Consider the following 22,213-nt stretch of genomic DNA (forward strand, 5'->3'; position numbering starts at 1 on the left):
TTATCCCGTTGGGCCCCCAACAGGACGTCCTGTGGTGGGCGCTGTACAGGGCGGAAAACGTACTGCAGGGGAGCTTCCTTCGCCGCATGGCGCTGAAGGAGTGCATGAAACACATCCACTACGAGGTACGGAAGTACAACATGCTTGCATGCCGTACAGTTATACGGCCACGGACAACTGACACTCAAAACAGCGAGGGAGAGATAACGGCAGTACACATGCACAGGCAACTCTCTGTCTCGTCCAACACATTGTTGTGTTTGTTGGTTGGCTGCGAGCCCTTGATTCGAACTCGCCCCACCTGCCCCGAGGGGGGCGGGGCGGTGAGGCCAAGTCCCTCAATTCCTCCGGAAATCCCCCTTTCACAAACTCCAAAAATATCTCCCGACCACATCTACCGTACGAACACTTCCACCCCTACCCCTACCCCCCCCTCCACACACACAGGATGAGAACACCCGCTACATCGACATCGGCCCGGTCAACAAGGTCGTCAACATGCTGTGCTGTTGGCTGGAAGATCCGAACGGACTGCCGTACAAGAAGTAGGTAGGGGGCATGGAACACGACCACCGCGGTTTCAGATCACCGGGGGGAGAAAGCGCAAACCTTCATGCCGCCGTAGATCAAGTTGATGGAGCACCGGGCTAGTCGGTAATCGGCAAGTCGGAGGTTCGAATCCCAGAGACGGTGTCTAGCTTTATCGGACGATGTGGGTACGGATCCCACCGCTGGTCCCCCGCCCCCGGATGAAATAGATCGGGGTGTTGCATGCCGGGGTGAGCCACACTGAGGTTCCCCACGGGTGGTGTGCGGCTGGGTGGGGGGCTCTCACCATGAAGACCTACACGCTACCGCAGAACAGTGGCGGAAGGAGTAGTACGGCATAAGGGGCCGGACCAGAGGCTGTGTGGTGGTGGTTGGATGGTGGTGGTGGTTGGATGGTAGTGGTGGTTGGATAACGAAACCGGACGGCGGCGGCAGGATTCGCAAGGATAGGGTGGCGCGATTGGCGCACCGGTGTGGGTGCTTGCATGGGTAGGTTGCGCAGCTGTAGAGCATGTGTTCGGTGGAACGGAGGTTGCTGGGCATCTGGGCTGGTGTGTATGCAGCTGGCTGGAGGATTCGAACAGGTGACGACGCCTTGCGTCGATAAGGGGAGAACGGTTGAGAAGGACTCTGAGCGATATAATGCCCCTCCAATAATGGGGTGTTTCGGTGGTCGTTCCCGTTGGGGTACGGTTAGGTGCCCCTGGCCAGAGTCAGGCCCAGATCGATACGTAACACATACACATAAGCACACATACACGCACATACACGAAACACGCTTTCCTTTCCCTCCCCGCCCCCCAAGTCCCCGCACACCCCTTCTCTATCCGCTTCTCTTGCTTTACTGCACACACATACACACACACACACACAATCGGGTCCCCCCCCTTTTTCAGACATCTGGTCCGAGTTGCCGACTACTTGTGGGTTGCTGAGGACGGTCTCAAGATGCAGGGCTATAACGGCAGCCAGCTGTGGGACACGTCCTTTGCTGTCCAGGCCCTGGCGGAGGCGGGGCTGCTGGACGTGACCGCCGCCTCCCTGGCCCGCGCACACGCCTACGTGGAGCAGAGCCAGGTGGTGGAGGAGGCCGCGCCCCCCCTGGACCGCTACTACCGCCACATCTCCAAGGGCGCCTGGCCCTTCTCCACACGGGACCACGGCTGGCCCATCTCCGATTGCTCCTCGGAGGGGCTCAAGGCGGCGCTCGCGTTGGCAGGGCTGCCCGCGGACAAGGTATGACTTAGATTACACTGTGGGCCGCGAGAGCCGGGGGCCGAAGCCGAAACACAGCGCAAGGGTCGGGAGCACACAGCACAAGTCGGTTAGTCTTGTGTGCTCCCGACCCCGACTCAGACTGCCAATACTCTACGCAGTCCCTCCATCCGGGGATGGCGCTGCAGTGAAAACACCACGAAGGGCTCTCAGGTCCCGCTAGAGCGAGTCCACAAGTCTCAGCTAGGGCAAAGTCAAAGGCTCTCTGAAACAACCCCCCAAAATACCACCAACGAAAACGGGATTCTAAGGGAAAACAAACAATAAAAATTCGGTTAAGGCAGTCCCGGCAGGGGAGGGCTCCTGATATACCTAGCAGGCCAACAAAAAACCTCCAAGAGGGAAAGGCTAAGAGAGCTCGACACCACAAGACGTCTTGCAACCACCTTAAAACAACTGACCTCCACCACCTGTCCCTTCCTGGGCTGGTCCAGGGGAGAAGTAGCCTTATAAAGAAAAGGGACCACGCACAAGCCCGACTACCACTGCAGGGGCTGGGGATAGACCGGCGAAATCACAAAAGCGATAGCGTTGCCACGACACACAGCTCCTAGACCCTCCAGAAAACCGCAGGGGTAGGATTGTAGCCCGCGCGGCGCCTCCCCCTTACCGCCACTAACCTGAACGGTTGGTCCTCCAGAAACCTATTCACCCTGTCTCGTACTGCACCGCTCTCACCCTCGTCCCTCACCAAGCAACCCAGTCCCACAGAGAAGACTTGCCTAAGGTATGTATGCATGCATGTCTGTATGTCTGTATGTCTGTATGTATGTGGCCCCCTGGCACCCCGCCGCGTCATGTTCCTATTTGGCGCCGGGACCCTATCCCCCAGGTGGGGGAACCCATCCCCGCCGAGCGGCTGTACGACTGCGTCAACGTTATCTTGTCGTACCAGAACTCCGACGGCGGCATGGCCACCTACGAGAACACGAGGTCGTTCCACTGGCTGGAGGTACTGCGTGTGTGAGGGGGCCTGGCTTGGGGGGGAGGGAAAGGTGCATGTGTGTGTGTGTTTGTAGGTATGTACGTCTATTATGCGTATGTACACATACGGGGATTTCATCCCGTCGCTGGGGGAAGGGTTTTCCTCCCCCCGGGGGCCCCGGCCCCCCTAGGGCCGCAACGGTAACAAAGCTCGGCTCCCCGGGGTGGTGGCTCTGTGTATCTAGTCAGTGATGAGGGGGGAGGGGTTTGGGAGCTCGGGGGGTTGGGTGGGCTCACCACCGCTGATGCGTTATGGCCTTGTGAGGCTGCGACACACAGACATACAGACACACACGCTTCCTCTCTCACGCACGCAGCCTCAAGTCCCCGTCTGGACCGCGCCGAGAGCCTCCTTTGCGCCCCTTTTCCCCTTGTGTACGGCATGTATGGCGGATTCAGATTCTGAACCCCGCCGAGACGTTCGGTGACATCATCGTGGACTATTCGTACGTTGAGTGTACGAGCGCCTGCATTACCGCTCTGGCCGCATTCCGCAAGTGAGTGAGTGAGTGTGTCGGGGTGTCGGGGCGTTTGCGCCGTGTGCTCGAGGAAGGTGAGTGTGCCGCGCGTGTTTGTATGTATGTATGTGTGTGGGGAGGAGGGGAGGGCGGCCTGCCTGTGCGCAGCTGCCGGGAGCTTCTGCCGGACTGCTGCACGGTACGGACGGGTATGTGAGTCATTTGCCGCATACAGACACGGACACGTTGGTGCCAACCCGGGCCCCCAAACACACCCTTCCCCTCCTGTGCGACTCCCCCTACCTCTCCCCACCCTCCCCCAGGCGCCACCCCGACCACCGCCCCTCGGAGATATCCGCAGCTCTGGGCCGGGCAGAGGCCTTCATCCGCTCAATTCAGCGAGCGGATGGGTCATGGTGGGTCATGTGGGTTCGGGGGGAGGGCTGGGGGGCGGGAAGGGGGAGGACGAACCACGAGCGAGTGAAGGTGATGCCAAGGAAAGACTGCTGCGGGAAGGGGGAAGCGGGGCAAGGAAGGGGGAGTTAAGTAGGGAAACCAGATGCCCAAGGAGAAAAAGGATGCTCCTGTCCTAGGGGGGTTACCGCGCTTCCCGCACTGTCCTGTATTCCGTCCTGCGCGTAAATATCATGTAGGATGCATTACGAATGCATGGCGGCGGCGGCGGGTGAGTGGGACGGCGCCAACTTGTCGTACTCGCAGGTACGGCTCCTGGGGCGTGTGTTTCACATACGCATGCTGGTTTGGCATCACGGGGCTGGTGGCATTGGGCCATAACTACCACAACGACCCGGCAGTACGGCGGTGCTGCGAGTTCTTGGCAGTACGGCAGCGGGAGGACGGCGGCTGGGGCGAGAGCTACTTGTCGTGCCAGGACAAGGTACGGCATCCGAACCCAGCCCTCCTTCCCCGAATCTACCCCCAGAACCCCCAACCTCTCCGAACTGGGGCCAACTAGATTTCCCCCTCCCCTCCACTCCGGGGAAATCTCATCTTTTAAAAGTCCCAACCCCTGCAGCGTCCTCGAAGCGCACCCCTCCTCCCCCTCCTCCTTGCAAACCACTTTTGCTGTGTTTCATTCGCCCTCTCGTCCGCACAAGAGCTCTGTCCTCGGGGGACCCTCGGGGGAAGAGGGGGGCAGCAGCCTCGGCAGGCTTGATGTGCGCGCACATGCACATATACACACATACGCACAGTCGCTTGCTCGATAACATCTTCTCTCTTCCCGTACTGTTGTACTGCATTACTGCCGTACAGGTGTACAGCCAGCTTGACGGCGACAGTCACGTGGTCAACACCTCCTGGGCGATGTTGGCGCTGCTGGCAGCTGGTTACCACAGGGTAAGCATGAGCACGGGGCCCAAGGTGTGTGTGTGTGTGTGTGTGCGTGTGTTTCCCCTGATGTTTCCCCTGGTGAGGCGGGGGGCTGGAGGCGGAACAGACACAACCGGACCATGACGGGATTGGATGGATGGATTGATGGGCGCGCGCGTGGGTGGGTGGGGGGGTGGGAGCGAGGGCAATACCGGGTCGCCCACACACCCCCACCTCCCTACCCGCACAAACACGCTCAACCCCCCCCCCGGCCCCCTCATCTCCGCCACCAGGTGGACCCCGCCCCCTTCCATCGAGCCGCTCGCTTCCTGCTCCGCATGCAGCTGCCCAGCGGTGACTGGCCCCAGCAGCACATCTCCGGCGTGTTCAACCGCAACTGCATGATCACGTACGCCAACTACCGGTGCGTTGGGGGCTGGGGGGGGAGGGGCCTTTGATATAGAGGGAGGGAATGAGAGCGCCAGGAGGGACGGGAGGGGGCAAGGAGGGACGGGAGGGGGAGAAAAGGAAATATGGGGAGAGGGGGGAAAAGGGAGGGGATAGTTTATGGCGTCATTCCTTGCGGCGGTGTAACCGAGGTTGTGGAGCGAGGCCTCCCCTCCATACACGGTCATGGCGGTGGTGCAAAGTCGCGCTGCAGCTGCCGTGGCGGTCGACCAGGGAGCTCCGGGAGGGGGGTAGGACGGGGCTGCGGTCCTGGCGGTGGTGGGGTTCCGGCCTACCGCTGCGTTCTACTCCCCCCTCTCCCCCTGGCGGTGTCCATCCCGCCCTCCCAATAACCCCCAGGCCCCTCTTCGCGGTGCCTCTCCTATATAACGGAAGCCCCGGCGCAGCCCCAGCAGCCCCTTCCCGTCCTCCCCCGTCCCCACCCCCTGCCACCCCTCAACCCCGCGCATCATACTCACGCTGTCTCCCAACACGAACACACATCCGTACACTCGTCTCAAGTTTTTGGTTTTTCCTGCAATGCACATTCCCGCGTACACCCATAAATACACACACCCGCCTCTCCCTCTCTCTCCCCCCCCCAACACACACAGGAACATCTTCCCCATTTGGGCGCTGGGCCACTATCGCCGATTGGTGCTTCTGGGAGAGGAGGAGATCACCAAGCATTGAGGGGGGGCGGCAGGGGGCGACGGGGTAGTTGCGGGATTGTTGGGGAGGGGAGGAGAAACGTGACGTGGGGGACATGGGAGGGGGGAGGGGGATATGGGAGGGGGGAGGGGGAGGAGAGGGGGAGGGGGAGGAGAGGGGGGAGGGGGAGGAGAGGGGGGAGGGGGCATGGTAGGGGGGAGGGGGAGGAGAGGGGGAAGGGGGCATGGTAGGGGGGAGGGGGAGGAGAGGGGGGAGGGGGCACGGGAGGGGGGAGGGGGCGGAGAGGGGGGAGGAGAAAATGGAACCTAGAGGACGTACGGTTGGAGAGGCAGTGGGTGGACGGACGGACGAGAGGAATCAACCGGGGGCAGCTTTTCGCCGCTAGCGGCTGTATTCCCTATCCTGTGTAAGGGTGTTTTGGACGACAATGTTTTCGGAGGATGTGACGGAGGTGATATGTATGTATGTAAGCAGCTGACAGGCGTGCAGTCAAACGCCCACGGAAGGCTTTCCCCGAACTCCAAAGCGGACGAAACAAACTTGCACGTGTCCAGAATGAAACGATCCACATGTTGATATAAAGCTCATCTCGGGGCTTTTGGGTTCTACCATGGTTTCCCTTTGGTTTTAGGTGCATGGCTCTCATGCATCAGGCAGCAGTAATGAGGATCAGCTTTCCACCCCGCGGTTGTACCTACTTGATGGACGGGGTGGTTTGACATACGAGGGGTGCGAGGGGGAGGGGAGGGGTTTCGGTGCCCCCTCACATTCACTGGATTGGCGCCCCCGGGGGGTTGTGGGTGGGCCTGGGTGTGCCAGGGGTCTCGCGGCTGGTGTCAAGGTGGGGAGGTGAGAGGGTTTGGGCGCTATATCCTGCTTCGAAATCTTCCCCCGTGGGAATAATCCCCTCCGGGGGGGGGGCGGTGTCTGGGGGCTGGGCTGACTTCCGGCACCTGGTGCTGCTCGTTCTCTACTAAAGGGAAGCTTTTCAGACTTTGTACGGAACACTCGCATATCCGGATCGAGGAAAAGGTACCTCGGCGCCACACCTCCATGATTGTGCACGCATCGGCAACAACCCGTCGTGTGTTCAGCATCAGTGAAGTCCTCTGATGTCATCCCCAGCCCAGCGGGGGCTCCGTCAATACATAAGCTAAAAAGGCGCTTCAATTCCACGAGTGCAAAACCTCCCCTGCATGTCGTCGTTCTTACCGTCGAAGGGTATATCACATGTACGACATCGACCTCTTGAAACCCCCCACTAACCCCCCCACGCCTGCATGTGTTGTGCGGTCATGAGAGGCTATAGCTGTACAGAGCAACTGCAGTACAACAATAATGATAATAATAATATGGCAAGACCAATAACAGCTGGCGGTAGCTAGCTACCATGTGCTCATTGTCCGCCCAATGTCCACCCGCCCAATTATCCGCCCCATTGTTCTCCATGCAGCACTCTTGACGCGCAGGGAAATATGCATTGGTGATTTCTGTGACCCAGATTGCATGCGCTCCCTTTCCCAGCACCCATGTGGGATCCATAGAAAAGCGCGTGACGAGCGACGATCATATTTCATATATTCGTTTTACCTATTTACAGTGTGGTATACAGCGTGAAAGCAATGTGGTGTTGTCGTCGGTCACCTGACGACAAGTGATGGGGGGCCCGAGTGACTGATACAGGCCTCGGGTAAGCAGGAAAGCAGAGAGGGGTGGACTGGCTAGGTAGTCGATGATGACTGCGGCGGCGCCGCCGCAGCAATGAGTATCGAGTTGTATGGGCCATGACGATTAAGGCGCCGAAAGGAGGCGTAGATTGACCGCAACACCGCCATAGACCTAACCCTAGACGCCGTTGGTGGGAAAAGCCTACTTGCTAGCGCGCTGACCAATCCTATCTGCATACTTCGTAATTTTGAGCAACCAAGACTTGATGATAACCCGTTATTGTGAAATAGGAACATATGCAATGCTTTCATGTACCTGCTGCCGAGCAACTGTGAAAACCTGCCATTTCAACCATCCTAGCCTGGCGTACCTTGGCAAACACCAGGCTTGGGTGTTTCATGGATTGAGATTTCCTTAATAAGCTATCGGAACTGACATCGAAACCAACTTCTTGGAACTGCAACAGCTAACTCACAAGGCTCCGGCGGAATGAAACCCTTTTAACACGCCGCCGTCAGCCCGCCATACGAAGTCGACGCTATATGTTCGAGCAGCAAAGTTTCGCAAAGTTGACCCATATCCGAACCAAATGCGCAGCACCGGCGGAACCCGTCATCAAAAGTGCAGACATGTCACGCCCATTCCGAAGTTCAATTGCAAGATGCTGAACCCTGAAATAATGATCCCTCACCGAAATATCCAAGCTGACAATCTATCAGCATTTCGCCTGCATTTGACCTTTCCCGTCATGAACGCTTGCATCAGCGCTTGCTGCACAGACTCGTCTCCGGGATAGATGAACACAGAATAAAAATGGTTAAGCGCTGCAGCCAGCTTTGATTGGCCACTGGGTTAGATCTGTACAATTGCGTAGGGAACAGTCGAACAGAAGCGTGAAGCTTCACACTACCAATAGGTTGCGCATGCGCGCGCAAGAAGGACACAGAGTTGTATAAATACTGTCAGGACTAAGCGGATATGATTGATGCCACCTTGTGTTTCCGCCATCGCTTTCAGCGTTACGTCGGTTTTTCACAAGGCCCTATTGGCCGGGATAAGCCGTACTTTATCGCGGTCGGGCAACATTTATGCGCACTGACGGTCCTCCATCTTCACTCTAAGTCAGGGTCCCAGCACAAATGGCAGCCATGATCCAGAAGGTGGGCATCTATAGCATCTGTACAGCTGAAAACGAGAATAAGTTATCAACGAGTAAAATTTCCTTATCCTTGCTTCAACTAGCAAGTTGAGTTCGTGCTCTTGTCTTATTAAATGCAGAGCGCTTTCACTGGCAGCCAGGTGGCTCAGAAGGCCGGCGTCCGCGCCAAGGTGGGTGTGTGGCCATCGCATAGTAGGGCGCTGCTACCTAACTCAATGCAGCGTATGAGCATTCTTAGTGCTACAAAAGCAGCTGAACATGGATTTGAGATTTCACCATCCATTTCTGCTCTGCACCACATCCTCAGGCCGCCCGTGCCGTCGTTGACGTGCGCGCGGAGAAGAAGATCCGCGTCGCCATCAACGGCTTCGGCCGCATTGGCCGCAACTTCCTGCGCTGCTGGCACGGCCGCCAGAACACGCTGCTGGACGTGGTCGCCATCAACGACAGCGGCGGTGTCAAGCAGGCCAGCCACCTGCTGAAGTACGATTCCACCCTCGGCACTTTCGATGCTGATGTGAAGATCGTGGATGACTCTCACATCTCGGTGGACGGCAAGGTCATCAAGATTGTGTCCAGCCGTGACCCGCTGCAGCTGCCTTGGGGTGAGATGGACGTCGACCTGGTTATTGAGGGCACTGGTGTCTTCATTGACAAGGTCGGCGCTGGCAAGCACATCCAGGTAAGATATTAAATTGGGCTTCGCGATGGTAGTTTGGGTGCGGCTAAAAGTCGACCATGACAGCGATGTTCCAAGTTGCAAGTTTCCGATCTCTTATTAGCATTTTTTACAAAGGAATATGTGATTTAAAATTAATTTTTGGTTCTGGTGCCTTAACCTTTTTCTGAATTCGTGCTTCTGTTTATGCTTGCACAGGCCGGTGCCAAGAAGGTCCTCATTACCGCGCCCGCGAAGGACAAGGACATCCCGACCTTCGTCGTTGGTGTGAACGAGGCTGACTACAAGCACGAGTACCCGATCATCTCGAACGCCTCGTGCACCACCAACTGCCTGGCCCCCTTCGTCAAGGTATGATTGCACCACAGTTTAGCTACGGTCATTGCTCGCTACATTACGCTCTCCGCTTGCGCAGCACCTGGACACAGAACTATCTTTGCGACCCTCTAATCCCTCTGCATTCTACTTCCGTCATTTCCTTTCGTTTCCCAAAACAGGTCCTCCAGGAGAAGTTTGGCATTGTGAAGGGCACCATGACCACCACCCACTCATACACCGGTGACCAGCGCCTGCTGGACGCGTCGCACCGCGATCTCCGCCGCGCTCGCGCTGCCGCCCTGAACATCGTGCCCACCACCACCGGCGCTGCCAAGGCCGTGGCCCTGGTCCTGCCCCAGCTGAAGGGCAAGCTGAACGGCATTGCTCTGCGTGTGCCGACCCCCACCGTCTCCGTCGTCGACCTGGTCGTGCAGGTGCGAATTTGCATCACTGTTTGCAGGCTAGTACGATTTGGATTTGGGAATCAGCGACTTCAGCACACTTCATATCATTGACCCAACTCCGGATTTCTTCCCCTTACGCTGTGGTCTCTGCATCCCTGTCATGTCCAACCCCTCAGGTTGAGAAGAAGACCTTCGCCGAGGAGGTCAACGCCGCCTTCCGCGAGGCCGCTGCCGGCCCCATGAAGGGTGTCCTCCACGTCGAGGACGCCCCTCTGGTGTCCATCGACTTCAAGTGCACTGACCAGTCGACCTCCATCGACTCGTCCTTGACTATGGTCATGGGCGACGACATGGTCAAGGTCGTTGCCTGGTACGACAACGAGTGGGGCTACAGCCAGCGTGTCGTCGACCTGGCTGAGGTCACCGCCCAGAAGTGGGTGGCTTAAGGAGGAGGTTGCTTGAATCTTTTCGGCCTTGCTGCTTTGGGAGTGCTCGCCGATGATCAACGTTGCCGTGCTGTTCCATGGCTCGTTTGGTGTTTTGACAGGCTTGTGCTCTTGATTGCTTCGGGGCTTGGTTCATGCATAGACCGGTGCAGGTGAAGTGTGTTCGGTTGAGGTGGTTGTGTAGGGCTTTTACCGTCAGGTATCGGGCTCCGTTTTGTCTACCACACGCCTCGGTTGGTGGTTTTTCGTTGTGGCCATTGACCTTCGACTGAAGGGCTATGGTAGCTACTCGAGTGTTCGGACGTCCGATCGGCAATGTACAGCCAATATCTTGGCATGAGTTGTCGTGGTGACGACGTGTAACAATATCAGACGAAATTAATTTCCCTTCTCCTCGCCTCATCAGTATACCGGCTATGGCTCTGCACATCTAAAGGCTGAGTGATTGCAGATATAGTTACCTGCTAATATAAAGTTGGTTCCTGTACTCGGATGTTTCGCGGGTGAAGATATAGAGTGCATTTGATGCATTATAATGCAATTTTCCTTCCTACAACGAGGAAATGCCATTTGGGATTAATGATTAACGGTCGACTGTCCCACAGCTTCCTGAATGATGTACGGAAACTGGCAGTCAGTGTGTTGGGGCACCCTCATCCTCCGAGTTATGGAATCAGTAGTAGGGTTCAGCGCCCACGACCAGCATCCAGTGGAATCTGCCGGATCAACGGCTGCGTCAACTCCACCGGTCGACTCCTGAATATATTACTCAATGTCGTACACGGTCAGTAAAGAATTCCTTGATGGTCTAAACATACATAACCAGTGCATAGGAGCTGTAAACTAACTCACAAAAATGTGTTTTTTATTGAATGGATTTTACTCGAACTTACACGCGACGAGTTTGGGGCGGTGACGCCGGAAGATGGGGACCAGCTGCACAAAAGAAGGACGTCAAGAGACAGCTTTCCTAAAAGCGGCAAAGGACGGAGACTGTCGTGCTGTTCAACAGGTGTGGCCTCCTCTGCGCTGTAATAACTCTTTCGAAAATGACACTAAGTAACATCCCTGTTGACGGTTTAATGGCAGGCAGCAGCCAAGCGTTGATGGCACTATTTTCAATTTCATGTCATTAGTTCTTGATTATGCCTGCTGATGCTTTTGCGACTTTTTCGCCTTCGCATTGCTGTTTTCGTTTGCCTGTACAAGGCTATATTGCAAAATGTGGAGTGGGCTTGCAAAGTGCAAACGTGGAACGGCCAAACTGTGTTTCATTTGGCAGCCCGTTATGGTCGGATAGACGTCCTGGAGACCGTCGTTGAAGCGGTTCGTTTCAACCCTGCCGGGCCGGATAAATGGACGAAGCTGTTACGGTGCGTTATGCCGTATGTGCCGATGTGGCCCCGGGAAAAGGTCCTGCTTAGGTAACCTTCGCGAACATTGAAAGGCTTACACCCGTTGCCATGGCCGATCAGTCGTGTTTAGGCTCGCTCGGTCAATACTCTAGGTTGGGACATAGTTACCGTTGATCATAACTTCTAGTTGCGACGACTAGGCAACCTCCCGCAATTCTGGTAGCGTCCCTGGTAGCCTCCCTCCACGCAAAAGTTGCATGTGAATGAACTGCAAAGAATGTGTATTCACATCAGGTAGCTCCTTAGGGACGTTTACAAGGATTTGCAACTAGTCTATGCCACGAGGCACGCAATACATACGCTAGCAGCACTACGATTCCCGCCACCTGATCTGTCGCACGGGTTCCCCCCTGTCCCCATGTATCCGCTTTAGTTGTCCTTGCCACTGGCCCCTTGCCATGCACCAGGCACAAACCTAGGGGCCGGCTGCGGACACCCCTCTTGACACAGCCTCCCTCCCCCCTTCCAGGGCTCAGTGCGAAACAGAAACGCCACGCCTCACGCGTTACCGTTACACATGACGACAGATTGACACCTCCTCCTACTCCGGCCCACTTCCGGCCCCTTACTCCCTCCCTGGCCCACTTCTCCCACTGCCCCCCGGCACCGCGACGTCCTCAGAATGGGCCACTCCACGGAAGCCCTTCTGCGCGCCTTTGTCAACTTCCAGGATGCGCGAGGCCAGACGCCGCTGCATCTGGCGTGCATCTACGGGCATCATGAGATGGCGGAGAGGCTCCTACAGCTGGGAGCCACCCCATGGTCCTGGGATGAGCTGGGTAAGCGTTGGGGGTGGGTAGGGGCTGGGGCTGGGGCTGGTGGGGCTGGGTTCGGGTGGAGGAGAGGGGCGTTAAGTGGTTTCCTCGGACGAGGAAAAAGGTGATCAAGTTGGGACCCTGGGAAGCAGCACCAGCAGCAGCAGCCAGATTGGGCGTGGAAAAAACAATGGGGTTGCCAAGTGATTGAGTGTGACAGTGTGTGTTTGTCGTGGGGGCGCACACACATTGCCCGTGCTTGACTTGGGTCGCGGGACTTCACACACTGCCTGGGAAGCTCCTGCTGGAAATGCCTGCACTGCCTCACCACCGGTGTTCCGGCGGGGCTAAGGTGAGATGCCCGATGCGAGAGGATGAGGAGGGCAAGCCTGGATTATCGGGCAGTTGGGGCAGGTAGGCTGTGAGCATGAGCTTGTTGCGAGCACGAGCTAGAGGGGCTGTTGGGGGACAGCGGTGGGAATGGATTGTTGTTGCGGAGCTTTGCCGTCGCATGAGAGTATGGGCGAGCGGGTTGAATTGGGTGCCCCCGTAGTCCGTGGCGGGGGCGGGGGCGGCAATAGACGTCGTGCGTCTGTTCCGTTCCATTCCGACGGGGTCCTCCAACGCTGCAGCACACACCGCCTCCAGCTCGCCCATAGCCTGCCATGTAGGCCCTATGGGAGCGCAGCAGCACACCTGCAAGGGGCGGGGGCAGGTGAAGAGGAGGAAGGGCGGGGTGGCGGACCGAGCAGCGCCGCGAGCAGGAGCGCACGTTATGGGCTAGAACTGCAGCTGCCGCATCAGCGACGTAGAGAACTCGCCACAGACAGCCACAGCGCAGTCGGCAGCAGCTCCCAGCAGCGACAGCGACAGCGGCTGCAGCGCGTGCGATTGCGGCGCCTGAGCTGCCTCCTGTCTGCCATGTCGTGTGCTTGCCATGTTAGCTGTTCAAGGCCGCATGCCGCTTGCTATCCTATCCTGTCCTGCCACGACCCACGCGGCGCACTAATACACTATTACTATTGCCATACCACTTACAACGTACATCGATGGGAAGAAATTGGCGAAAAGTGACATTTGGTTGGTAGTGGGGAAGGTGCGACAGGTCTTTCTGTGCGGTTGTTTCCAGTCTCCCGAACCCGCCCTCGCTCTCCCCCGCCCTCCCCCGCCCTCCCCCGCCCCGCCCCCACCGGCGCGGCAGGCGGTCGCACTCCGCTCCACTACGCCGCCTCCATGGGCCATGTGGATGTCATCCGGGTCATCATCTCACACAACGCACCGGGCCCCGCCGGCGAGGCGCTGAGGCGGCCCAACTCCCCCCGAACACGGTATGTGTGTGTGCATGTGTGTTGTGAGACGTCCCTGTGAGGTTAAGGGAAAGAAAAGTGCGGTGCCCGTCTGTCTGTCCGTCTGTCCGTCTGTCTGTCTGAGTGTTGGATGACCAGATGATAGAGTGGGACGGGAAGGGGTTTGGGCACTTCGTCACCTTGGGGGTGGGGCTGGCGGGATGTCCGGAGCTCCGGACGGGTGCATGGGCGGGCTCAATCCATCCGAGCGGCCGTCGTACCGCCCTCGTTTCCTGTCGTCGTTGTTCGGCATAGCATGGTGCAGGTGCAACCCTGTCGCCGTACAATACACACGCACCTCTTCGGTCGGCTATCCGGTCAGCCCACCCCGGTTTCCCCCCCCGTCGCCGCAGCCTAGTGGACATCTGCAACGACTCGGGTTACACGCCTCTGCACTACGCGGTGTGGGCGGACAACCCCGCGTCTGTGCGTGCGCTCACCTCGTACGAGGCGTCGCTGTCGGCGCGCAACGTGGCGTGCGGCAGCGACTGGGTGGTCTCGTGTCTCAAGTGCACGCCGCTGCACCTGGCGGCCCACAAGGGCAACCAGGCCACTGTCAAGCTGCTCCTATCCGCGTATGTGAGTTGCCTTGAAAGGAAGGAAAGGAGAGTCACTGCGCTGTTTCGATGGGACATGCAAAGTAGCGGGACGGTAGGTGGGGCGGTATATGTACATGTATATGTATATGTATATGTATATGTATATGTATATGTATATGTATATGTATATGTATATGTATATGTATATGTATATGTATATGTATATGTATATGTATATGTGAGCACTGTGGGGGGAGGACGAGACTGCAACCGCAACTAGATGGCATGTGTGCACTGCCCTGGTACTCCCTCCCGTCGTACACACCCGAATTTCCCGTCCGTATACAGGTGCAGTACCAGCCACCGCAACGCGCAGATGCTCCCGCAATCACCGACCGCCGCCGCCGCGATCCGCGCCGCCACGTTAACGCCAACCGCCAGCTGCCGTACCACGTGGCCGTTGCGCGCAACCACACCCACCTTACGGAGATGCTCCACCCTGATGTGCCCTTCTCCTTCATTCTTTCCCCCTCGGAGATGGAGTCCCGCCTGTACGGCGTACCGAAGCTCGCGGCGCTGGCTGCTAAGACGCTGCAGGCCAAGCTAGTCGCGGATATTGAGGAGGCGGTGGCCGCCATGGCGGCGGCGACGGCGCGCGGGACGGTGACATCGCTCGCCAGCAACGGCGGCGCCGGCAGCCTCAGCCGGATGAGGTCGGGCGGCCTGGCGGCACTCTCCGAAGCGGTCGTGGCCGCTGCTACGGGGCAGGCCGCCGGCAACGCCGCCGCGCAGCAGGTGCTGGCGGCGGCGACTGCTCGGCTTCGTTCCGTGAGCGAACGGTCCACACACGGAAGCACGGCGGCGCTTTCGGCATTCGAAGCTGCTGCTACTGCCGCTGCTGCCTCTGCTGCTGCTGCTGCTACAGGGATGGTTACCCCTGCCGCTGCACCGGCGGCGCCGGCGCAACAGCCGCCACCGACCTCCGCCGACCGCCCGCCCGCCACCACGACACCATCATGGCCAATACCAGTTGCGACTGCGACAGTGCACCTACCGGGCCCCGCTGCTGCAGCTGGTGGTGATGGTGGTGGTGGTGCTACTGCTACTGCCGTTGTCACCGGCGGCACTGGCGGCAAATCATTGGCGACGTCTGACAAGTCTTCTGCAACCTCTGGCGCCGACTCGGAAAGGGAGGCGCTGTCCCTAGGGCCCCCACCGGTGGGTGTGGGCGAGGGTATGAAAGCTTGGTGTTGTCGGAGGAGGCTGGGGTTGCGGGTGTTTGTGGGGGCTGAGGGTGACACGGTGTACCAGGGGGGGGATGAGATGCGGGACTACATAGGGAATAATCCGAGGGGGCGTAAAACCATCATGAACATGCTCCCAGCAGCAGCAGCGGCAGCAGCAGCGGCAGCAGCAGCGGCAGCAGCAGCAGCAGCAGTTCGCAACTTTGGACGTCAGCCGGCAGTGGTTTTTCTCCAGTAGTGTTGCAGCAGCAGCAACCGCATAATGTAACAAAGGGAAGGACATTTTGCCCGGGAGGACTTGGACGGCGCGTCCTTGTTCGTGTCGGAACCGGGACGGGCTGTTGCACTCCTGCCTAGGAGTGCCTGCTGCCTGCTGCCTTGCCGCACCACGAGCGGTTTCAGACCTGTCCGTCTTTAGCTCGCCGGGCTGCTGCGCGGCCGTTGCGGTTCCCCCACTTACAGCGTTTGGACGTCGGCAGTTGTTTTACTTCACTGACTTGACATTTAAATTCTCCCACTCCCCTTCAGGCCCCCCCCCCCGCTGGCCATATCCAACCTCCCTCACCGCTACTGCGGTAGCGTTAGGACTCCGGTTTGGGTTCTGAAGTCGGGAGGTTTATTTACATTAACCCGCTCCCCTTATGGGTGGCTACCATACCATACTGGTTTTGGGCCTGTGGCAGGATCTCACCGCGCGGCCTACGACAGTCACTGATGACTGCGCCGAAGCCTCTACTCCGGCCGCGCTGCCGCTGCCACTGCCGCCCGCACCCATCTCGCCCTTCCTGCCCGCTACCCCGCCCTCCATGGCACCTGGGGGCGCTGGGGGGGCAGCCACCGGCACACCGGCTGGCGGCGGCGGACGTGGGCCCACCTTCAATGAGGGGGCCTCCGCCTTCGCCTTGTTCGCAGCGGAGCCCTTCGAGGAATCAGCAGCAGCAGCAGCCGGGGGCCCCGGCGGTGCTGCCGGCGCGAGCGGCGGCGGGTCCCAAACCCTCCAGCCCGCCGGCAGCAACTCCGTCAGCTTGGCGGTGCTCGCACGCAATCGCGCCGCCGCCCAGCAGGCCGCCGGCAGTGGAGCGTTGCTGCAGCCCGCGGGCAGTAATTCAATAAGCATTGCCGTGCTGGCGCGGAGCAAGTTGGGAAATGGTGACGGCGGCGGAAATAAGGTGATTACAGTGATCACTCCTCTGCCTCTCTGAGCCTTTGCCCGCGTGTGTCATGGGGGTTGGGTACCGGGGGCGTTGGGGCGGCGCTCTCTCTCTCTCTCCGGTGGAGCTGAGGCTCGTGGGAGGGTGTGGGGTTGGGTCACCGGGGGCACTGATGAGAACGGAAGGACGGGGGAAAGCGGTGGTGCGAGGGATGCTATGTCGGATCAGGTTACCTAGGGTACAGGCTTTGCCAGGGCGGGGTGACAAGCATGGGCAAGGCCACCTGCGTATCGACCGCGACCGTTTGACACCTCAGGAAAGTCATCGGCGGTCATCGGCGCGCGCAAGTCTCGGTTTGTTTGAACACATGCAATGAACGTGGCGTTGATGCCTCTGCCTCTGAACGCCGCATTTGCCCTTTCGCGCGCTCCCGCTCCCGCTTCCGCTTCCGTGTCAAGCCGATCCACATACTAAGACCTTCGCGTTATCCTCGTTATTATTCCCCAATACCGCCTTGGTCTAGATATCCAATTGGTAATGTGCCCTTCCTCGGCCTTACCATGGTGTTGCTCCCTTGCTGTGCAGGGTACGCCCAGCCGCCGGCCCAGACTGCGTGCGCTGTTGAAGGGCAGCAGGGACCGCCGTGCCAATAATGCGAATGGCAACGGCGGCGGCGGCGCCCAGCCGCCCTCAACATTGGCTGTGGGGCAGCAGCAGCAGCAGCAGCAGCTGCATACACAGTCGTCGATGGATGACCTAGAAGCCGACCCAGCGGACGTTCTGGATGACCTGGATGACATCCTAAACGCAATGCAGCCGCCTGCCGAGGATACGGAACGCACCATCACTGCTATCGGCGGCGGGGCAGCGACCGGGGCGGCGGTGGCTGCGCTGTCACAGGCTGCGGCTCCGCTGGGGGCTGTCGAAGACGCGGTCACAGCCGCAGCGCTGTCCAGCACTCGGCCTTCCGCCTCGCAGGCAACACCCCCGTCGGCCCGCGGCCGCGGCTCCAGCTTGGGCGACCGCGCCCGGCCCCTCTGGCGAAGGTCGTCCACATACACACTGGTACGCGCGTCGTCGGGCACTGAGGACGCCAAGCCAACACCGCAGCCTGCACCGCAAGCTCTCAGATTTCCGCACAACGGCTCCTTGCAAGCCAGCATGGGCGCCAATACCAGCACCGCGCCGCCTGAGGTTTTGCAGCCCAGTGCGTCCAGGCGTCCGGCTCGTGTGCCCTCCCTCCCGTTGCCGGTGCCGCCCGGCGTCATCGAGTCGCGTGCATCGACAGAGGTTTCGGAGGTGGATGTGACGGTCGTGGCGGGCCGGGGATTCCCGCCACCTGCCACTCAGCCGGCGGCTGGCATCACGCCAATCGATTCAGTCGACGAAGACTCTAGTAACGCGGTGGTGTCGTCCGGCATTGGATCTTGGTCTTTAAGGCAAAGGTCCGTCAGTCTGGCGGCGCTAGCGCGCGGCGGCGCAGAGGCGGTGCTGCCGTCGCCGCCGCAGCAGCCTGAGCAAGAGCAGGTCGACGGCGCTGTGCTGGCGATGCTGGCGAGTCTGGTGGAGGCGCCGCAAAACGTGTTGCGCCGCTACCGGCTGCTCCAGCTGACCCACGGTCTGGATCTACAGGACCTCCTCCGGGACCATTCGGAGCAGGCGGCTGGGGCGGCTGCGTCGGGTCCGGGCCCAGGGCCAGTTGCAGGCTCAGCGCGTCCTTCGGGATTGGAGGGGTCGCTGCATCAGAGCTCATCGCTTCATTATGGGGGTGCAGGCCTTGGACGTGTGCCGTCTGCGCGGTGCCCTGCACCTGGCGACGGCGGTGACGGTGGCGGGGGTGAGGACGGCCTGTACCGCAGCACCCCCCCGGCGGCCGCGGTGGCGACGGCCATTTCCGGCGTGGGCTCTGTCGGCGGCGACGGCCGTGTGTCCATAGACGCGGGATGTGGCTCGAGCCCTCGACAGGCGCCACCGCTACCGCAGCCCGTCACTTTGACTTCCCCATTTGCGCAGCAGGTTTCCCTCACAACGGCACTGACTGCCCGACCGCCCCCCGGGACAGGGCTGAATGTCGGCGGGAGTCAGGCCTGTGCAGGTACAGGTACAGGCGGTCCGCCGGCTAACGCTGTGTCCGCGAATTTGGCTGGGCAGCTGCTGCGGACGCTGTCGTCGGCGGCGGCGTCGGAAAGCGGTGAGGGTACGTGTGGGGTGTGCTTCGACCAGCCCGACGTGCTCAGCATTTCGAGGTGCGGCCACCGTTTGTGTGCAGACTGCAGTCGGGAGCTGTGCAAGCTGAACACACTCAAGCCGGCGCTGTGTCCCTTCTGTCGGGGCATGATTGGGGGGTTCAAGTACATGGGGCGCAGCTAAAGCAGAGATGGGAACGTTTAGAAGCTTTAGAAGCTTTGGAAGGGTGCTGCGTGGCTCGGGAGGTGTTGCGTTCATCGTTGGCGGGAAGATGTAGGGCATGGAGGACGGCAGGTAGCAGCACCTTTAGAGCGGGTCCACCGCCATTGACGCCAGCCGGTTCGGATCGGGATTGATCGCAAGCGGGTGTCGGTTTTCCGTTGAAGTTGCTTGCGAACACATGCTGTTGTCATTTGTGGGTCGTGTCGTGTGTGACGTGTTTTGCCGAGAGGTATTCGTCAAATTACCCCCTCCAATTAACCCCCGAGCTCATGTCTAATTATCCCAGCACAGCATCATCATTCTTTTATAAGTTAGTGGTAGTTTGCGGATGTGGGGGGGGGGACTTTCATGATTTATAGCGTGGCAGCGCGGAGTAGAACAGGTACTGCTAACACACGGCTGTGATGAGATCGGCGGGCAGGCGCTTCAGGAGCTAGGGCCACTTGTATATATGTATTAACTATGTATAGGTTGTAGGTTTAGCGGCGGAAGCATTTTTGAGACGTGTACGTATGTGCCCTGGCTTGATGCAATTGACGAGGCGACTTGCAGACAGAATGTTGGGCTCTGGCGCCCTTTGCGGAAGGGGGGTTGAAGAGGATCGACCCATTCATGTCCCCTTTCTAGGCAACGGTGATCAAGCGCGTGCTCGCTGCGTTTGACCAAGCGACATGGTTTGTTTTTCAGCATGTGGTGGTATGAAGGTGGTGTGCTAAGGCCACCACCCATGGGCAGGGTCCAACATCTGAATTGAACGAATGCAGTGTTGGGCGTTGGGAGAGGATCGTTGGGCGTGGTGGAATGTGTGCCCATTGCCGTGAAGTGACCGGGGTCGCTCCTCGCAGCTAAGCGTGTTGGCCACGTGCTGTTCCAAAAGCCGTCGGGATGTCGTACGCGAAGGCGGCTTTACCACGCGGCACTTGTCCGACGTGGACAAAAGGATACATTCAGCGCATCATGGATTCGGGGCATGTTCCTGTGTGGCATATCTCCTCATGTGCGGTATTTATGTGTTGCATTTGTTTCCCATAATAGGTGTGCGACATCCAGCTTTTACCTTCATGCGATGTGGTTTACTACTGAGGTGGAGTGATCTTCATAGTTACGTTTTCGTCGTCCAACTGGAACGGGGTACACTACCGGTCTACCGGTTGATGTTTCAGTGGCCTTACACTGTCCTCTATAGGTACTTCTGTGAAAGAAGACCTATATATGTCTTGAAGTGCTATATTGATTGACGCCAAGGCTCGCGGCTGGGGAGAGGCTCGCAGATATCATCGGTGGAGACAACGCTATACAGCACTAGGTTGCAGTACGCAAGCGACGGACCCCATATGCCTTGTAAACCTCGTCCCCGAAAGCCAAACTAAGATTACTCTATCGGGACAGACCACAGCTCCACAGAGAAAGTGAACACGAGCATGAAACAAGCAGAACGTTCAGGGCTCAAGTGTGATTGTCCATCTCCTTGCATCAGGTTACCTTCGTTCTCATAGGCATCACAGCTTAACTCAGAACCCCTGTCGTTCCCCAGTCCTTGATTATGTAGGCCTATAGGCCCGCGGTCATTTGGTGGTATGGTTCCTGAACGGACCATCATCTATTGCAGACGAGGCCACCATTCCGCTGAGGCTACACACAAATATTTGAACCGGGGATTTGGTAATTGTGTAATACTGACCCGGAACTGACCGGCTCTACATCGCTGCCATTCACTGTCCCCGGATGCGAAGATAATGGTTGGGAGAAACGCAGGGGGCACGAAACACATCGAGTTACGTTACATCTCCCCGCAGGTGCCGCTCTCGGTGTGCGGCCTCCTGGCCGTGCGTCCACACACGCCCCGCTGGTCGCAGAGGCCCCCTCGGTCACAAAATCCACTTAGAACTTCATCAGGTGCGGCCGGTCGCCGTCCTTGAGCGTGAAGCGCGCCGAGAGATAGCCCTTCAGCTCCGCAGGCAGGGCGGGGAGGATGGCCGCGTCCAAGGTCTTCTGGTTTGCAATGTACTGCTGGCTAAGCTCCTTCTTTTTGGCGTCAGCTGCGGTGAAGAATTCGGTCTCACCCTTCTTGCTGCGCTTCTCCTCCTGGGCCTGGAAGTACTTGTCGTCAAACTGCGACAGGTCCAGCTTTGGCAGCTCTACCTTCGTGCTGGTCGCGATAACGTAAGCGGCATTCACGCGGCGCGCTGGCACGCCGTTAAGCTTGAACGGGCCAGTGACCAGTAGAAGGCCAGATGGTAGCTGGCTAAGGAAAATGACCCTCTTTCCCTTAAAACGACCCGCCAGCAGAATCAGTACCGTGCCTGGTGTAATGCTTGCCCGGAGCTGCGTGGGCTTGTTCACTGCCTTGTGCGCCAGAGGCTTAGGCACATCATCGGCGGGGTAAAAGCGAGGCGCCTTGCCCTCAGGCTGGGCCGGCGCAGCCTTCTTAGCGTGAGTAGGGAACTTGCCTCCGTTCTTCTTCTTGATCGCCCACAGGCCCTTGCGCCTACAAGGACAACCAAACAAAGAACAGTTCGGCGGCGCGGCGTGCACAGAAGGCGTCTGTCCTCAGTAACTACTTAAAAGAATGAACTAATACAACATTATGAGTAATCAGCTACATAGTAAGCAGCGTCATAGCAGCAATGGCCCAACGCACTTGTAGGTCTTGGACCTGCCCTCGGCAGTAATGCCACGGGCGATGAACTTGGCAGGCTTGGCCATGGTCGTCGCTTGCAGCAACCACCTGCTGAAAGAGAGAGTATCGTGTGCTGGCAGGGTTCTTACTGCGGCAAAGTCGGCGCACGCCGTACGACTAAATGGCAATAAGGTACCGCCCAACATACACCCGATAGTCATTTTACCAATTTGCAAGGACAATTCCAGCGTTCTCTGCTATCTATGATGACTATCTGTGATGTGTTACGTGACCAGAACAACTGCCGAGATATGTGTGTCCTTCCAAAACGCTGCTTTTAACT

General features: G+C 58.7%; 4 protein-coding genes across 4 annotated transcripts in view; 3 read left to right on the forward strand and 1 right to left on the reverse strand.

Moving 5' to 3' along the window:
• The window catches only part of VOLCADRAFT_96220 (uncharacterized protein), a gene marked incomplete at both ends in the record, with an annotated part of 9,410 nt that extends 3,672 nt beyond the window's left edge, over window positions 1-5,738 (forward strand). Inside the window, 10 exons of the mRNA XM_002955246.1 lie at window positions 24-125; window positions 448-545; window positions 1,446-1,785; window positions 2,657-2,776; window positions 3,208-3,305; window positions 3,590-3,682; window positions 3,987-4,164; window positions 4,542-4,625; window positions 4,892-5,022; window positions 5,660-5,738. Of these exons, the coding sequence (XP_002955292.1) occupies window positions 24-125; window positions 448-545; window positions 1,446-1,785; window positions 2,657-2,776; window positions 3,208-3,305; window positions 3,590-3,682; window positions 3,987-4,164; window positions 4,542-4,625; window positions 4,892-5,022; window positions 5,660-5,738 (1,323 nt within the window). The remainder of the gene's footprint in view (window positions 1-23; window positions 126-447; window positions 546-1,445; window positions 1,786-2,656; window positions 2,777-3,207; window positions 3,306-3,589; window positions 3,683-3,986; window positions 4,165-4,541; window positions 4,626-4,891; window positions 5,023-5,659) is intronic.
• A 2,762-nt stretch (window positions 5,739-8,500) lies between these two features.
• On the forward strand, window positions 8,501-10,792 carry VOLCADRAFT_76662 (uncharacterized protein). The gene is made up of 6 exons (XM_002955247.1): window positions 8,501-8,545; window positions 8,664-8,714; window positions 8,852-9,226; window positions 9,422-9,574; window positions 9,721-9,975; window positions 10,122-10,792. The coding sequence occupies exons 1-6, from the start codon at window positions 8,525-8,527 to the stop codon at window positions 10,389-10,391; spliced, it is 1,125 nt and encodes a 374-aa protein (XP_002955293.1). The 5' UTR covers window positions 8,501-8,524; the 3' UTR covers window positions 10,392-10,792.
• Window positions 10,793-11,163: 371 nt separating this feature from the next.
• VOLCADRAFT_106756 (uncharacterized protein) lies at window positions 11,164-19,528 on the forward strand (the record flags this gene model as incomplete). Its single annotated transcript, XM_002955248.1, has 9 exons — window positions 11,164-11,175; window positions 11,601-11,764; window positions 12,428-12,585; window positions 13,763-13,889; window positions 14,261-14,486; window positions 14,795-15,274; window positions 15,416-15,664; window positions 16,374-16,859; window positions 17,427-19,528. 9 exons carry the CDS (start codon window positions 11,164-11,166, stop codon window positions 19,209-19,211), a joined length of 3,687 nt encoding a protein of 1,228 aa, XP_002955294.1. The 3' UTR covers window positions 19,212-19,528.
• Window positions 19,529-19,853: 325 nt separating this feature from the next.
• Window positions 19,854-22,101, reverse strand: rpl6 (component of cytosolic 80S ribosome and 60S large subunit). Its single transcript, XM_002955307.1, has 2 exons — window positions 21,892-22,101; window positions 19,854-21,738 (listed from the first exon to the last, which is right to left on the reverse strand). The coding sequence occupies exons 1-2, from the start codon at window positions 22,089-22,091 to the stop codon at window positions 21,132-21,134; spliced, it is 807 nt and encodes a 268-aa protein (XP_002955353.1). The 5' UTR covers window positions 22,092-22,101; the 3' UTR covers window positions 19,854-21,131.
• Between the last annotated feature and the right edge of the window lie 112 nt (window positions 22,102-22,213).

This window comes from Volvox carteri (assembly GCF_000143455.1).
Source record: "Volvox carteri f. nagariensis unplaced genomic scaffold VOLCAscaffold_50, whole genome shotgun sequence".
Taxonomy (NCBI): domain Eukaryota; kingdom Viridiplantae; phylum Chlorophyta; class Chlorophyceae; order Chlamydomonadales; family Volvocaceae; genus Volvox; species Volvox carteri.

Excerpts from the sequence above, each read along its gene's own strand:
- VOLCADRAFT_76662 (XM_002955247.1), top strand. The coding sequence starts at position 8,525 with ATGGCAGCCATGATCCAGAAG. Across the intron at positions 8,546-8,663 it reads TGGCAGCCATGATCCAGAAG|AGCGCTTTCACTGGCAGCCA; the intron begins GTGGGCATCTAT and ends TATTAAATGCAG. Across the intron at positions 9,575-9,720 it reads GCCTGGCCCCCTTCGTCAAG|GTCCTCCAGGAGAAGTTTGG; the intron begins GTATGATTGCAC and ends TTCCCAAAACAG.
- rpl6 (XM_002955307.1), bottom strand. The coding sequence starts at position 22,091 with ATGACTATCGGGTGTATGTTGGGCGGTACCTTATTGCCATTTAGTCGT. Across the intron at positions 21,739-21,891 it reads GGCAGGTCCAAGACCTACAA|GCGCAAGGGCCTGTGGGCGA; the intron begins GTGCGTTGGGCC and ends TTGTCCTTGTAG.